The sequence below is a fragment of the Thalassophryne amazonica genome, chromosome 4, assembly GCF_902500255.1.
Source record: "Thalassophryne amazonica chromosome 4, fThaAma1.1, whole genome shotgun sequence".
In the NCBI taxonomy this organism is placed as follows: Eukaryota; Metazoa; Chordata; class Actinopteri; order Batrachoidiformes; family Batrachoididae; genus Thalassophryne; species Thalassophryne amazonica.
In genome coordinates this window covers 131,856,214-131,873,931 of record NC_047106.1, presented here as the reverse complement: position 1 = coordinate 131,873,931, position 17,718 = coordinate 131,856,214, and the positions used below count along the sequence as shown (strand labels likewise).

Here is a 17,718-nt window from a genome sequence, read left to right as displayed (position 1 = left end):
CATTTTAACGCCTCTAAGGCTTTTACTGACCTATCTCTTTTAAAGTTTATAACAGTTTTTTTGTTGTACCTATTTTTATATTTAAATATTGACAAAATTGGTAAATGATCACTAATATCTGTCATGAAGATCCCATTCTTGATCATTTCATCTGTTCTGTTTGTAAATATATTGTCGATTACCATTGCACTTTGCGATGTAATTCTGGTTGGTTTTGTTATCAAGGGGAATAACCCCAAACTATAGTGAGTTTACAAAATCACTTAATCTTTGGCAACTGGAGCTTTCTATGTTAATATTAAAGTCCCCACACATAAAAAGCGTTTTGTTTTTAATTTGATGGAATAATTCTACTATTTTATCTGTAAATTTCACAACACAAGAATCTGGTGCTCTGTATACACAACTGATTAGAATATTCTTAGATGTTTCATGTACAAGTTCTACTGTTATAATTTCTATGACATCATTCATAATTGTCATTTCTTCAACAATTGTACACATCAGATCTGTTTTTATATACAGAGCAATACCACCGCCTTTTTTATATCTTGTTTACAAAATACAGCTCATATCCCTCCATTTGAACTTCATCCATGAGATCATCTTTAAGCCAAGATTCAGTGATTGCAACAATACTAAATCTATTTTTAAACTGATTTCAATAATCTTTTATTTGTGACATTTTACAATACAAGCTTCGGCTGTTTATATGTATGAGTGACAGGGTATCTTCTGCAATTTTTTTCACTATTCAGCTGTTCTACTGTATAATACTCACAACCAATCATTTTTAAGTCAAATATACTTTCATCAATATTAGTGTCTATGTCATATATTTTATCATCTGTTTCTATGTTTTTTGTTGGTCCAATTACCAACAGACATCATATTTGATTGTCTATTCAGGTCTGTATTTCGTAAGGTCCTCCATGTTTTTGATTTGTATACCGTTTGTTCCTTCTTTTACTCTAATCCACACCCTACAATTCCAGACCCATGTAACAACAATGTGTTTCTGTTTTCTTAATAGTCTTGCTTCCCAAGCAATATCTGCATTTTTTTTCGTTAGATGCTCATTTATATAGACACTCGTTCCTTTCAAATTCTTTGTCTGTCTTAATAACTCATTTTTATATTTTCTGCTTGTAAATCATATAACAATGTTAGTTTATTTTTTTCTATCTTTAGTTGGAATAGAATAACAGTCTGATATCGTGTCTTGATGGATGACAACATCTTTTTGATATAAAAAATTTGTAACTTGTTCCAAAGATTGTCGTTCTTCAAGTGATGCATCCTCCCCACTAGTTCCACCAGAATCCACCACCCTTGCATATGTCCGATGTTTTGTTTCTAGTCCAGATATTATAACATCATCTTTTCTAGTGAATTGTTAAAGTTCATCTACTCGTTGCTCAAGTTTCTTAATGATCTTGTCCTTCTCTTTAACCAGATTTTGGAGTTCTTTAATCTCCACCATCAGCTTGTCTAAATTAGACATGTCTTTTGATATACAGTTTAATGAGGTCTTTATCTCCTCTATATCTTCCTCGAGTTTATCTGTTTTCCTGGGTGGTGCCATGCCAACTATAGTGGCTCAGTATGGCCACTATTGATTACAAAAACAATTATCACCCGTAGCCTCCACCACCACAGGTCCGGTCGCCGCACACCAACCGTCCCCGTTGCTAACCTCATTCACAGCTGCCCCAGCCACGGTCGTAGCTACCGCTAGCCACGGATGTAGCCGTAGGCAACCTCAGATGTAATCGCCTCCAGCCTCAGATGTCGCCGCCGCCGCCAGCCCTGGATGTAGCCGACGCTAGCGTAGATATAGCCGCCACTAGCCTCGGATGTAGCCGATGCCGCGGGCCTGGATATATCACCCCCACCGACGCCGCGGGCCTGGATGAACCTCCTCCACCGATGACGCGGGCCTGGATGAACCACCTCCACTGATGCCGCGGGCCTGGATAAACCACCTCGCCAATTCCGCGGGCCTGGATGAACCGCCTCTGCCAATGCCACGGGCCTGGATGAACCGCCTCCGCCAATGCCGCGGGCCTGAATGTAGCCGCTGCTAGCCGCGGATGTAGCCGCCGTTAGCCTCGGATGTAGCCGACACCGCGGGCCTGGATGAACCGCCTCCACCGACGCCGTGGGCCCGAATAAACCACCTCCGCTGACGCCGTGGGTGTGGATGAACCACCTCTGCCAACACTGCGGGCCTGGATGAACCGCCTCTGAGCTGTCTATCGCTGTTGGAGTGACGCTGCCACAAGTGATGCTGAACTAAGTCCAAGGTGATGGTGGTATCTCGTGGGGTGAAAACTATAGCTGGTAGCCAGTGCCTGAAGACGGTGTAGTGCTTCAGGAACCTGGGAGTGGAGTTCAACAACACCACTGTTATGGACAGTGCCATCAACGGAAAGATAGGAGACTATGTCAAGAACGTAGGAATATTACACCATCTCTTCAAGGACAAAGATATACCACTGGGTGTGATGTTGGTCATGTACACCTCCATTTTGCAGTCAGTGACCACTAAGATGAAGCGGTCAGTCCAAGCTGCAGAGCACTGAGACCTATCAGAGGAGTGATCAGGCATGATCGACTGAGGAGTCAGGGAGGAGCTGAGGGTCCAGAGTGTGTTAAAGATTATTGAGCAGAGCCAGCTATGATGGTGTGGTCATGTGAAGAGAATGGATACCATAAGGATCCAGCAAGGTGGCTTTGGTGCCCTCCTGTGAGACCCAGAGTAAGACCAAGGAAGAGGTGGATGGACAACAATGATACTATTGATATTCGAGGGTCATCATTGGAAGGCATCGAGAGGTCCACCCTATATGCTGACCAGGTAGGATGGAGGGCCTTCTGGCAGATAGGCAGCAATGCCTAACTGCTGTTTGATGATGATGATGATGATGATGATGATGACTACCCAAAAAGGCTTCCCAGTTTACTGAACAGAGTACTGATTCTTGTGCACACGGTAGAAGAGGAAGAAGACAAAGATGAAGTTGAAGAAGGTCTGTTATCGCCTTGAGCCCTATTGGTTCCAGTGATTATCCACGGATACTGTAGTGCAATGTGCCAGCAGGAGGTGCTGTACAGAGTGTAAAATTCATTCCTCAAGGCCAAAAGAAATTTCAGCGACAGACTCAAGAGGCCTTGGGTTATAGACTTGTGGTTAGCATGCCTGCCTCCTATGCTCGATACAGTGACGGGGACTGTGGCGTACACCGTGACGTAGGTTACAGTAGCATGAAGCAGATGAAAATGTATAAGTCTCTCACTGGAGAGGAAACCTGTCCTGCACAGGTTAATTCCCCAGCCAAGGCTGGTACCCATTTACAGTTGGATGGACTGAGACAATCCAAATGAACTACCTTTGGAAACCATACTACCTGTGAAACCACACTACCTTTCTGTGTCCTTGGACGCAGAAAGGTAGTGTGACCTTATTGAGAGCCATTTCATAATTCCCAGGTTTACAAATTGGTAGCCCAACTCGAATCCCACTGTACCTGCAATGTATGCTTATGATAATGTCAACAAAATATATGGGATATTCACCTAATTTGAATAGACCATCTCAGACCACTTTCAAATAGAGCATGATCTGCTTCAAGAAGAACCTCTAAGGAATTCCATTTTACTGAACATAGGACTAATTATTGTAATCATTGACTGGCAACAATCCGTTATTTATTTATTCCTTCATTTGGTTGGTTTGTTGGAAGGGCTTTTGTCAGTATCAGCCGGCTGTTGTTCATGTCTCTACAATAACCAGTTATATAAATAAAATAAAAATTATTTAATTAACATCAATACTTGGTCCAAACAAATTACATACATTTAAAACACTGAAATTTTGAAAGCAGAACTGTCGATATCAGTGTGGTCATGGGATTGGATTAACAACACAGTTGGTTATTTCTGTTTCCAAATCCATAATGGATCAACCACGATTGGTGACCCCCAATGCAGAGAACAACACATGCAGTACATTTATACAGTTCTTTGCTAAGAAATAAAAATAGGTACATGCCATTGTCAAAACACAGAAGATCAGGCGACAGTGTCTGTGAGGGCCTAGGCTAAGTCCAGAACAGGAAAAGAGAGACAGATAGTTAAGTTCACAATATAGTAAATCAGAACAGGCAAACATTTCCAAGGGATCAGGAGAGACACAGGGGAAGTACTGTATAGAACAAATACAAGTCAGCACCAGGAGAAGATTAGGAAAATAATTAATCGCAAGAAGACTTAGCAGTGGGCATCAGACACTCTGACATGAGGTAAAGGAGTCAGGCATATCCGAGTAAAATAAGAAGTTGAAAAGCAAAACTGACATTATCAGAACATACAAGACATGCTTCAGTGTATATCCAGAAATACATTAAGCCTTTAAATACCATGCCATAAATTACTGACGGGAAAAGCGTCTGCATTCTTGCATCTGTAATGAATATTGGGCCTCATGCAAGAACCATTCATATGAATAGACTGATTTATAAATGATGCATTCAAGAGATTAAAGAGGATTCCCTTCCATTCATCAATTTTCAAATATTTTGAGGGTTTTTCTTCTTTGTCCATAGGTAGGAGGACTAGGAACAAAATTTACTGCTCAGAATCATGTGCAATTATGTAGTATGCTGTGACTCTGAACTGGATTACAATTTACTTACAAAACCAGAAACAGGTTGTTAAACTCTGGGACTACTGTTCTTCATATCTGGACATCTTTTGTGGGTTTCCCCCAGGGTTCTGTGTTGGGACCAAAATGATTTATACATCAACGAGTTATGTAAAGTTTTGGATGTGTTTAAAGCAGTGCTCTTTGCAGATGACACAAACCTGTTTTGTTCAGGAGAAAATCTGCAACAATTATTATCGGATTTAGGAACTGAAATGATAAAGTTAAAGAGATGGTTTGATATTAAAAAAAATTATCATTAACTTTGTCTAAAACTAAAATAATGTTATTTGAAAATTATAAGAAAGACATACAAATTCAGTTACAAATTCAGATATACAAGGGCTAAACAGAGAACTTGTCAAAGAGAATAAGTTGTTAGGTGTCATTATTGATGAAAGAATTAATTGGAAAGTTCATATTCAACATATTCAAAAGAAAGTATCAAAATGTATTGCAGTAGTAAATAAAGCAAAGCATGTTCTTGATTGCAAAGCACTACATACTCTGTGGTTCACTGGTTGCACCTTAACTTAACTGCACTTAACTTACTGTGCTGACGTTTGGGGCAGCAATTATAAAACTACATTGAAACCATTATTCATTCTTCAAAAAAGAGCACCCTTCAGCCTCAGGGTGTATGGTTTTCTTCAGGGTGTATAAAGCCATATTCATTGGTGAACAACTTGATAACTGATAGTATCTCCATTTCTGACCCTAAAATACGGAAAAACCTGACAGAGGAACTCAAGCGATGTCCAGATATTAATAAGTTTAAATATCAATATAAAGAAATGATGTTCTCTAGGTATGTGTCTGATGAGGTAAGATGAGTTTGTGCTGCTGTGTTGTGTATGTAAATTGTTTGGTATTATTATTGCTATTGTTATTATTGTTATTGTAGTTAATATTATTGTTACTATTGTTATTAGTAGTACTATTATTATTATTAGTTGCAAATTTGTTTGACAGAGTATTTTGAAATCAACTGATTTTGGAATTAACTGATGATATATATCCTCAGTTGATATAAGGGGTGGGTGTTTATAAGCTTTTGCTTCAGCCTACACCCCTTCGGCTGCCCAAAACTAGAAAATAGCTATGAGTTTTGTTTTTTTTTGTTTGTTTGTTTGTTTTGTTTAATGAGAGATTTCTTCTTTTCTTTGTGCGCCGCCGAATAAATTAATTCATTCATTCATGCTGTCATTCAATTTAAGTCTGAAAATTTCTTTACTTTGAAGCAATTTCAGTTTGAAAATACTAAATAAATAACGTTGATATTATCCTGTTTAACTCGATAATTTTAAATATAGTGGAATTCTAAATGTATTTAGCCAGTGTTGAAGAAAGTTGAAGATATGATATTCCTTTATTAGTCCCGCATTGGGAAAATATGTAAAACTTGTGTGGGTATGCCATGAGGCGTCAGATCGGTGTGGAAACTTATCCATCCTCAGTGTCAGACATCAATAGCTTTGATGTGGCAAGATCTTTTTTACAACCATTTTCATGTCGAACCATTACATATTTATTTCATCAAGGGAGTCCTTCCCTTGGGTGAAAACGCATGCAATGTACTACTTATTTTTACACATTCAGTGGCATTTACAGGTCCCTTAATTCCACTTTTTATGTCAATAACAATTACAATTTTTTTTTCTTTACATATCTGATATCCGATCATCAGTCTCCTTATTACTAAAGTGTATCTTCAAGAACAGTTCCTCTGTCACCAATCCCAGTATCCTGACTGCACGCAGTACCTCTGACATATACAGACACAGTGCACAGCTTTATGTTTGAGTCTTATTTATGGTAATTCACTTTTCTTGTGAAATGCTGATTTACATATACATTGCACACGTAATTTATTCAGTTATCTGGATTTATGAGTGTTTGCTGAATCTGGTGTGCCACATTCATACAAAACCATCTCCTAAAAAAGATAAGAGAAATTTAAGATAAGAAGTTTAAGAAATTGTTGTTGCACAAGCTTCCAATATTCATACATGTCACACAACCTTGAGCAGTGGTGGGCACAGCACAAAAACTTAGCTTTTATAACGCTAAACCTCTAAAAAAAATTTAGCGGAAGGTACTGCTAACCACTAACTTTTAGTATTGACTCGGATTACACTGTTGGCTACTGATAAACCAGTTTCGAGTTTAAGCATCGCAGGGGCTACTGGGTAAATTCAAAAGGTGATCACAAACAAAATGAACGCAAGAAAAATACATAAATAAAAAATAAAACCCCAAACACTGTCATCTTCATCAAAAGCAGTAAATCGCAGTATTACAAATGACAGTTTATCTCTATATTTATAAACTGTTAACAGAGCTACGGCTCACCAATATTGCATTTGCAAACACAAAACAAATGCACGAAAAATAAATAAATAATAAAAATACTGACTTTTGAGCTGCTTACATACGGATTTGTCCATGGTGTAACTTCTTGTCTTCTTACAAGCGCTTGTGTGATTTGACCTGTGAACTGGAAGTGTTAGCTAGCTCTCTGCATTCATAAACAGGAACTAACATGAATGATTTTAGGGTTAATATATATTTTTGACCATTAAATTTCAATTCAATTTCAATTTATTTCCCTTTATATAGCACCATATCACAACAGAGTTGCCTCAAGGTGCTTCACACAGGTAAGGTCTAACCTTACCAACCCCCAGAGCAACAGTGGTAAGGAAAAACTCCCTCTGAGGAAGAAACCTCAAGCAGACCAGACTCAAAAGGGTGACCCTCTGCTTGGGCCATGCTACAAACATAAATTACAGAAACAATTCACAGAACAATTCACCGATGAATATACAAGAATTGTTGTTGGTGCACAGGACAGGAGGGTCGCCAACACAAATACAACTCCCATCTCTGGATGGAGCTGCACCTTAAACAGAGAAAAAACAGAATCAGGCATCAGAAAGACAAAAAATACTGTATAATTTGCCAGCATTAATCAACAAGAAAAACAGAAGAAATACTAAGGTGATCACCAGCCACTAGCCCTAAGCTTCACTAAAAAACCCAGAATTTAGGTAAAGTTGAGGCCGCGGCCCGCTCCAATTACTAAAAACATGAATTAAAAGAGTAAAAAGCATAAAACAAAACTGTACCAGTATGCTAGCCATATGAAAGGGAAAAGAAGTGTGTCTTAAGTCTGGACTTGAAAGTCTCCACAGAATCTGAATGTTTTATTGACGCAGGGAGATCATTCCACAGAACAGGGGCACGATAAGAGAAAGCTCTGTGACCCGCAGACTTCTTATTCACCTTAGGGACACAAAGTAGTCCTGCACCCTGAGAACGTAAAGCCCGGGCCGGTACGTAAGGTTTAATTAGGTCAGCTAGGTAGGGAGGTGTGAGTCCATGAATAATTTTATAGGTTAGTAGCAGAACCTTAAAATCTGATCTCACTGGGACAGGAAGCCAGTGAAGAGATGCCAAAATGGGTGTAATGTGGTTGAACTTTCTGCTTCGTGTCAAAAGTCCGGCTGCAGCATTTTGAACCAATTGGACACCCCTAATGCTAGACTGCGGTAAACCAGAAAATAGAACATTGTAGTAGTCCAAATAAAATAAAACTAAATATACTCACTTTACCAGCAAAAAAAAAAAATAAATAAATAAATAAATAATGTTAACGGACTGAAAGTTAGCAGAACTAAATTTAGTGGTCCGCAATTTGTTTTCAAAGTTAGCTGGAAAGTGAATCTGCTAATGAAAACATTAGCTTTGCTAATTAGCTGTTAGCGAATTAGCGGAACTGTGCTCACCACTGAACATGAGTAATTGTTGTCATAGGGCTACTGTTGACTGAACCTGGAGATGAGTCTTTCGTATGAGTCAATGCCCTTTCTTTGAATCCTCAGGACTCATCTATTGAAGACTTCAGCGACACAGACAGCGACAGCAACTTCCCTCTGATGATTCCTCAGGACTACCTTGGTCTGGCATTTTTCTCCATGCTCTGCTGCTTCTGGCCTCTAGGCATTGCTGCCTTCTACCTTTCACAGAAGGTACATATGCTCCACCCTGAACTGACAACAGAGGTTCATTTATCTCAGCAATGACATTCAATGTCTCTGGGAGCTCGGCCTGTGAGAATGAGAGATGTGTGAAGCTATGAGGTCACCAGAAAGAGGTGTTTGCTGATTGTAGAAGAATGAAGGTCCAGGTCTTTCTGATCCTGGTGTAATGACACTGAATGTACTGAAGACCCAACACAGAGAGCAGACAGTATCCTGAAAAAGTCCATGGTCAAACAGTGAATATGGCAAAGGTATCCTTGAGGGGTGAAACTGAAACAGTTCAATCAATCAATCAATCAGTTTTATTTATATAGCGCCAAATCACAACAAACAGTTGCCCCAAGGCGCTTTATATTGTAAGGCAAGGCCATACAATAATTACGTAAAAACCCCAATGGTCAAAACGACCCCCTGTGAGCAAGCACTTAGCGACAGTGGGAAGGAAAAACTCCCTTTTAACAGGAAGAAACCTCCAGCAGAACCAGGCTCAGGGAGGGGCAGTCTTCTGCTGGGACTGGTTGGGGCTGAGGGAGAGAACCAGGAAAAAGACATGCTGTGGAGGGGAGCAGAGATCAATCACTAATGATTAAATGCAGAGTGGTGCATACAGAGCAAAAAGAGAAAGAAACACTCAGTGCATCATGGGAACCCCCCAGCAGTCTAAGTCTATAGCAGCATAACTAAGGGATGGTTCAGGGTCACCTGATCCAGCCCTAACTATAAGCTTTAGCAAAAAGGAAAGTTTTAAGCCTAATCATAAAAGTAGAGAGGGTGTCTCTCTCCCTGATCTGAATTGGGAGCTGGTTCCACAGGAGAGGAGCCTGAAAGCTGAAGGCTCTGCCTCCCATTCTACTCTTACAAACCCTAGGAACTACAAGTAAGCCTGCAGTCTGAGAGCGAAGCGCTCTATTGGGGTGATATGGTACTATGAGGTCCCTAAGATAAGATGGGACCTGATTATTCAAAACCTTATAAGTAAGAAGAAGAATTTTAAATTCTATTCTAGAATTAACAGGAAGCCAATGAAGAGAGGCCAATATTGGTGAGATATGCTCTCTCCTTCTAGTCCCCGTTAGTACTCTAGCTGCAGCATTTTGAATTAACTGAAGGCTTTTCAGGGAAAGTTTAGGACAACCTGATAATAATGAATTACAATAGTCCAGCCTAGAGGAAATAAATACATGAATTAGTTTTTCAGCATCACTCTGAGACAAGACCTTTCTAATTTTAGAGATATTGCGTAAATGCAAAAAAGCAGTCCTACATATTTGTTTAATATGGGCTTTGAATGACATATCCTGATCAAAATGACTCCAAGATTTCTCACAGTATTACTAGAGGTCAGGGTAATGCCATCCAGAGTAAGGATCTGGTTAGACACCATGTTTCTAAGATTTGTGGGGCCAAGTACAATAACTTCAGTTTTATCTGAGTTTAAAAGCAGGAAATTAGAGGTCATCCATGTCTTTATGTCTGTAAGACAATCCTGCAGTTTAGCTAATTGGTGTGTGTCCTCTGGCTTCATGGATAGATAAAGCTGGGTATCATCTGCGTAACAATGAAAATTTAAGCAATGCCGTCTAATAATACTGCCTAAGGGAAGCATGTATAAAGTGAATAAAATTGGTCCTAGCACAGAACCTTGTGGAACTCCATAATTAACCTTAGTCTGTGAAGAAGATTCCCCATTTACATGAACAAATTGTAATCTATTAGATAAATATGATTCAAACCACCGCAGCGCAGTGCCTTTAATACCTATGGCATGCTCTAATCTCTGTAATAAAATTTTATGGTCAACAGTATCAAAAGCAGCACTGAGGTCTAACAGAACAAGCACAGAGATGAGTCCACTGTCTGAGGCCATAAGATCATTTGTAACCTTCACTAATGCTGTTTCTGTACTATTATGAATTCTAAAACCTGACTGAAACTCTTCAAATAGACCATTCCTGTGCAGATGATCAGTTAGCTGTTTTACAACTACCCTTTCAAGAATTTTTGAGAGAAAAGGAAGGTTGGAGATTGGCCTATAATTAGCTAAGATAGCTGGGTCAAGTGATGGCTTTTTAAGTAATGGTTTAATTACTGCCACCTTAAAAGCCTGTGGTACATAGCCAACTAATAAAGATAGATTGATCATATTTAAGATCGAAGCATTAAATAATGGTAGGGCTTCCTTGAGCAGCCTGGTAGGAATGGGGTCTAATAGACATGTTGATGGTTTGGATGAAGTAACTAATGAAAATAACTCAGACAGAACAATCTGAGAGAAAGAGTCTAACCAAATACCGGCATCACTGAGAGCAGCCAAAGATAACGATACGTCTTTGGGATGGTTATGAGTAATTTTTTCTCTAATAGTTAAAATTTTATTAGCAAAAAAAGTCATGAAGTCATTACTAGTTAAAGTTAAAGGAATACTTGGCTCAATAGAGCTCTGACTCTTTGTCAGCCTGGCTACAGTGCTGAAAAGAAACCTGGGGTTGTTCTTATTTTCTTCAATTAGTGATGAGTAGTAAGATGTCCTAGCTTTACGGAGGGCTTTTTTATAGAGCAACAGACTCTTTTTCCAGGCTAAGTGAAGATCTTCTAAATTAGTGAGACGCCATTTCCCCTCCAACTTACGGGTTATCTGCTTTAAGCTGCGAGTTTGTGAGTTCTACCACGGAGTCAGGCACTTCTGATTTAAAGCTGTCTTTTTCAGAGGAGCTACAGCATCCAAAGTTGTCTTCAATGGGGATGTAAAACTATTGACGAGATACTCTATCTCACTTACAGAGTTTAGGTAGCTACTCTGCACTGTGTTGGTATATGGCATTAGAGAACATAAAGAAGGAATCATATCCTTAAACCTAGTTACAACGCTTTCTGAAAGACTTCTAGTGTAATGAAACTTATTCCCCACTGCTGGGTAGTCCATCAGAGTAAATGTAAATGTTATTAAGAAATGATCAGACAGAAGGGAGTTTTCAGGGAATACTGTTAAGTCTTCAATTTCCATACCATAAGTCAGAACAAGATCTAAGATATGATTAAAGTGGTGGGTGGACTCATTTACATTTTGAGCAAAGCCAATTGAGTCTAATAATAGATTAAATGCAGTGTTGAGGCTGTCATTCTCAGCATCTGTGTGGATGTTAAAATCGCCCACTATAATTATCTTATCTGAGCTAAGTCAGACAAAAGTTCTGAAAATTCACAGAGAAACTCACAGTAACGACCATATATGCTGCAATTATTTCATTTATTGATTATTTTGGCCATTTGTTCACCACAAATTATTCCAAGCTTTAAATTTTGGTAAATAAATGAAATGGCTGCTGATGTATTTGTTGTCAAGTTGTTCAGAATCTGCTTAATTAAAAACAAATAAAAAAAAAGGGTTGACTCGAGGCTGACTGGCTGGCGATAATACCTATTGATTTAATAGATTAAATGCAGTGTTGAGGCTGTCATTCTCAGCATCTGTGTGGATGTTAAAATCACCCACTATAATTATCTTATCTGAGCTAAGCACTAAGTCAGACAAAAGGTCTGAAAATTCACAGAGTAACTCACAGTAACGACCAGGAGGACGATAGATAACAACAAATAAAACTGGTTTTTGGGACTTCCAATTTGGATGGACAAGACTAAGAGTCAAGCTTTCAAATGAATTAAAGCTCTGTCTGGGTTTTTGATTAATTAATAAGATGGAATGGAAGATTGCTGCTAATCCTCCGCCTCGGCCCGTGCTACGAGCATTCTGGCAGTTAGTGTGACTCGGGGGTGTTGACTCATTTAAACTAACATATTCATCCTGCTGTAACCAGGTTTAAGATATGATTAAAGTGGTGGGTGGACTCATTTACATTTTGAGCAAAGCCAATTGAGTCTAATAATAGATTAAATGCAGTGTTGAGGCTGTCATTCTCAGCATCTGTGTGGATGTTAAAATCGCCCACTATAATTCCAAGGTATGAGCCAAACATCAGAGCTCAGAGGGTCAGTTAGTGTACAATAAGGGTCCCTTCACACATAACATGAAAGACACAGAAACCTGAAGAAAATCCACAAACCAAACATGAAATGGGGAACCTCGAACCATCCACCTGCTGTCGTGACGGACGCACGATCGCACATGCATGCACGACATATTGGCAATGGTTTTGTGCAGTGCGAGCAGTTGGAACGTGTTGCACCACATCGCACTGCTGATGTGGAGAAAAATAAAATAAAAAACAGCTGTATAGTTAGTGAAAATCACTGGGTTGATATCAATAATAAATAAAAGGGGATGCAATACAGAAGAACCCTGCAGTTAAATAACAAAATTAATGCCACTCGTGGGATTCAAACCTGCAAATTACAAAAGCTCAGATTACCAGATGGGAACTTTACCACTGCACTACAATCACTGTCTTATAAAAGGAATGCAAAATGCCTAAAATCAATAAGGAGATAAATGTATTTTTTTAAATAAAGAGAAAAAAATAGGTGACTGAAAGTGGCGTATTTGTGGCACTGTTGGCTTGTCATATTGTAGTCCTGCGGTGCGTGTGCTCTGCCAGATACATGTGTCGGGCCGAACATGCCTGCAGCATGATCTGATGGTGCATTTCACATGCAGCAGTCTGTCGAGGTGTGCTGTGTGCGGTTGCTGCAGCACTGCTGTATGTGCTCAGACATGGCTGTCTGGCTCCCATATGATCTTGTCTGTAAATACATATCAGCATGCAAGTGTGCTCTCCCCCTTCACGTCATGTTTTGGGGAGAAGCAGGGAGGGGGGAGCACGAAACACACGCATGCCACATGTGGGGGGGGGGGCGGTATGCACATGCACACATGCGATACACATGCACGCCACATGTGTCTTGCTTTTTGCAACGTCACACTCGTGGGGGCACTTAGAAAAATTTGACATCCAGCTGGAAAGTGATTGTCTGCTGACTATTTTTGTGCTGACAGCGCCAATGGCCACACATTTTCAAGTGTCAAGCGAGTGGTGTTGGATGTTCCTGTGTGTCACCTGGAATTTGGCCGACACCTGCTGTGAGAGGGATCGAATGGGCTCTCACAGGGCACACTCTGTCTTTCCGCCGCTAGTGTTGGCAAATAATTGCAGCGACACATGTATGAGGCATTGGAATTTTCACAAATGGCATGCAATTTCGCCTTCATGAGCGAGTCGGTTTCAGTCATGTTATGTGTGAAGGGGCCCTAATCAGAGGGTGAGGCTAAGGCAGGTTCCAGTAACAGGCAGTATGTCAACTCACCGTTCAGGCAATCAGTCCAGAAAACATAAATCCAAAGGAGGCTGGAAAGACAAGATTAAACAAACACTGAAGTCAGCAACGAAGAGTTACACATGTTGGTAGTCGCGATGAATCATACGATATCCTGGCACAGGGGAAAATGAGGGACGGGTTTAAGTGCATCAGGACAATTATTACAGCAACTACAGGTGAGCTCCACAATGCAGTAAGACAAACAAAAAGAGAGGAGGGGAGGCAGTGCCCAGATAAAAGAGGAAATGAGGGGAAACAAACTGTGACCATGACACCATTGTGTGGTTATACTGTAAAGCAGTGGTTCTCAACCCTGGTGCTGCTCTGCTAGCTTTTGATTGGCTGTGCTGACCTAAATGAGCTAATCAGCTTTTTGGCAGAGCAGGGAAAAATGAAGGGCGGGTTAGGTGGTCCCTCAGGGCCAGGGTTGGGAACCACTGCTCTAATTAGTGACCAAAGGGGACGTCTTTGTTGTTCCATCTTACCCGAATATCCTTGGGTACTGCTGGAATGATTTTGTGTCAAATGAATAGTTATTTAAGGGGATACAGGTGAGCACTACTTGTTCTATAAGGGAACATTAGCTACGACCTTACGGCCTTACATTACATTAGCTATGACCTTACAATATGTGATGAGTCAGGTTACATCACTGTGTGACCCTATCCCGAACCTCAGCCAAAACACAACTGAATGTTCCCTGATGATCACATGGGTGTGAAGCAGACATCTCCACGTGCTGTCACAGGGAAATGACGCAACTGTCAAAAAAAACGTGTCCACCCACCTGTCACTAAACAATGCAATGGGACTACCTAACGCATCACATTATGACACTGACGAAACATAAATGTGACGAGCTGGGAGTGAGAAGGTATAGCTCAAACAATCAGTATCTGTCTCCCAAAAACCATGTGACACAGAAGTTTCAAATGAGGCTTTTGGGTCATCAGTTCCCCCAAATCCTTCCGGAGCCAGTCATGACTTTATCCCTGGTTTCTGGAGCCGCTGGGACCAGTATCCATTTGCAGCTGGGTGAAATGAGGAGTTACAAGGACACAGAAAACAACTTTGGGTTAGCAGTCTAAAATCTGATCAAGTTTGCACAAATAGATACATACATTTAACATGAAACTGTAAGTAAATGCAATTATAAAAGGTAGATTAAACAATGATGTAACCCGTTTACACATGTACATGTACAATGTTCTTTTTAAGTGGTTGACATGTCTATTGGCTTCTTGTGAAATTAAAAACCTGCAGTAAATAATAAAATAATCCCCCTATCACTTTTCAGGTTACACATTTTTCAATCAATCAATCAATTTTTTTATATAGCGCCAAATCACAACAAACAGTTGCCCCAAGGCGCTTTATATTGTAAGGCAAGGCCATACAATAATTATATAAAACCCCAACGGTCAAAACGACCCCCTGTGAGCAAGCACTTGGCTACAGTGGGAAGGAAAAACTCCCTTTTAACAGGAAGAAACCTCCAGCAGAACCAGGCTCAGGGAGGGGCAGTCTTCTGCTGGGACTGGTTGGGGCTGAGGGAGAGAACCAGGAAAAAGACATGCTGTGGAGGGGAGCAGAGATCGATCACTAATGATTAAATGCAGAGTGGTGCATACAGAGCAAAAGAGAAAGAAACAGTGCATCATGGGAACCCCCCAGCAGTCTACGTCTATAGCAGCATAACTAAGGGATGGTTCAGGGTCACCTGATCCAGCCCTAACTATAAGCTTTAGCAAAAAGGAAAGTTTTAAGCCTAATCTTAAAAGCAGAGAGGGTGTCTGTCTCCCTGATCTGAATTGGGAGCTGGTTCCACAGGAGAGGAGCCTGAAAGCTGAAGGCTCTGCCTCGCATTCTACTCTTACAAACCCTAGGAACTACAAGTAAGCCTGCAGTCTGAGAGCGAAGCGCTCTATTGGGGTGATATGGTACTACGAGGTCCCTAAGATAAGATGGGACCTGATTATTCAAAACCTTATAAGTAAGAAGAAGAATTTTAAATTCTATTCTAGAATTAACAGGAAGCCAATGAAGAGAGGCCAATATGGGTGAGATATGCTCTCTCCTTCTAGTCCCCGTCAGTACTCTAGCTGCAGCATTTTGAATTAACTGAAGGCTTTTTAGGGAACTTTTAGGACAACCTGATAATAATGAATTACAATAGTCCAGCCTAGAGGAAATAAATGCATGAATTAGTTTTTCAGCATCACTCTGAGACAAGACCTTTCTGATTTTAGAGATATTGCGTAAATGCAAAAAAGCAGTCCTACATATTTGTTTAATATGCGCTTTGAATGACATATCCTGATCAAAAATGACTCCAAGATTTCTCACAGTATTACTAGAGGTCAGGGTAATGCCATCCAGAGTAAGGATCTGGTTAGACACCATGTTTCTAAGATTTGTGGGGCCAAGTACAATAACTTCAGTTTTATCTGAGTTTAAAAGCAGGAAATTAGAGGTCATCCATGTCTTTATGTCTGTAAGACAATCCTGCAGTTTAGCTAATTGGTGTGTGTCCTCTGGCTTCATGGATAGATAAAGCTGGGTATCATCTGCATAACAATGAAAATTTAAGCAATACCGTCTAATAATACTGCCTAAGGGAAGCATGTATAAAGTGAATAAAATTGGTCCTAGCACAGAACCTTGTGGAACTCCATAATTAACTTTAGTCTGTGAAGAAGATTCCCCATTTACATGAACAAATTGTAATCTATTAGACAAATATGATTCAAACCACCGCAGCGCAGTGCCTTTAATACCTATGGCATGCTCTAATCTCTGTAATAAAATTTTATGGTCAACACTATCAAAAGCAGCACTGAGGTCTAACAGAACAAGCACAGAGATGAGTCCACTGTCCGAGGCCATAAGAAGATCATTTGTAACCTTCACTAATGCTGTTTCTGTACTATGATGAATTCTAAAACCTGACTGAAACTCTTCAAATAGACCATTCCTCTGCAGATGATCAGTTAGCTGTTTTACAACTACCCTTTCAAGAATTTTTGAGAGAAAAGGAAGGTTGGAGATTGGCCTATAATTAGCTAAGATAGCTGGGTCAAGTGATGGCTTTTTAAGTAATGGTTTAATTACTGCCACCTTAAAAGCCTGTGGTACACAGCCAACTAATAAAGATAGATTGATCATATTTAAGATCGAAGCATTAAATAATGGTAGGGCTTCCTTGAGCAGCCTGGTAGGAATGGGGTCTAATAAACATGTTGATGGTTTGGATGAAGTAACTAATGAAAATAACTCAGACAGAACAATCGGAGAGAAAGAGTCTAACCAAATACCGGCATCACTGAAAGCAGCCAAAGATAACGATACGTCTTTGGGATGGTTATGAGTAATTTTTTCTCTAATAGTTAAAATTTTGTTAGCAAAGAAAGTCATGAAGTCATTACTAGTTAAAGTTAATGGAATACTCAGCTCAATAGAGCTCTGACTCTTTGTCAGCCTGGCTACAGTGCTGAAAAGAAACCTGGGGTTGTTCTTATTTTCTTCAATTAGTGATGAGTAGAAAGATGTCCTAGCTTTACGGAGGGCTTTTTTATAGAGCAACAGACTCTTTTTCCAGGCTAAGTGAAGATCTTCTAAATTAGTGAGATGCCATTTCTTCTCCAACTTACGGGTTATCTGCTTTAAGCTACGAGTTTGTGAGTTATACCACGGAGTCAG

The 17,718-nt window shown here is 40.0% G+C and overlaps 1 protein-coding gene across 2 annotated transcripts in view; it reads left to right on the top strand.

The window, feature by feature from the left end:
* The window catches only part of LOC117508751 (synapse differentiation-inducing gene protein 1-like), a 52,704-nt gene that overhangs the window by 15,004 nt on the left and 19,982 nt on the right, over positions 1-17,718 (top strand). For both annotated transcript variants that reach the window (XM_034168580.1, XM_034168579.1), the window contains exon 2: positions 8,590-8,736. In XM_034168580.1, coding sequence (XP_034024471.1) covers positions 8,590-8,736 — 147 coding nt within the window. The remainder of the gene's footprint in view (positions 1-8,589; positions 8,737-17,718) is intronic.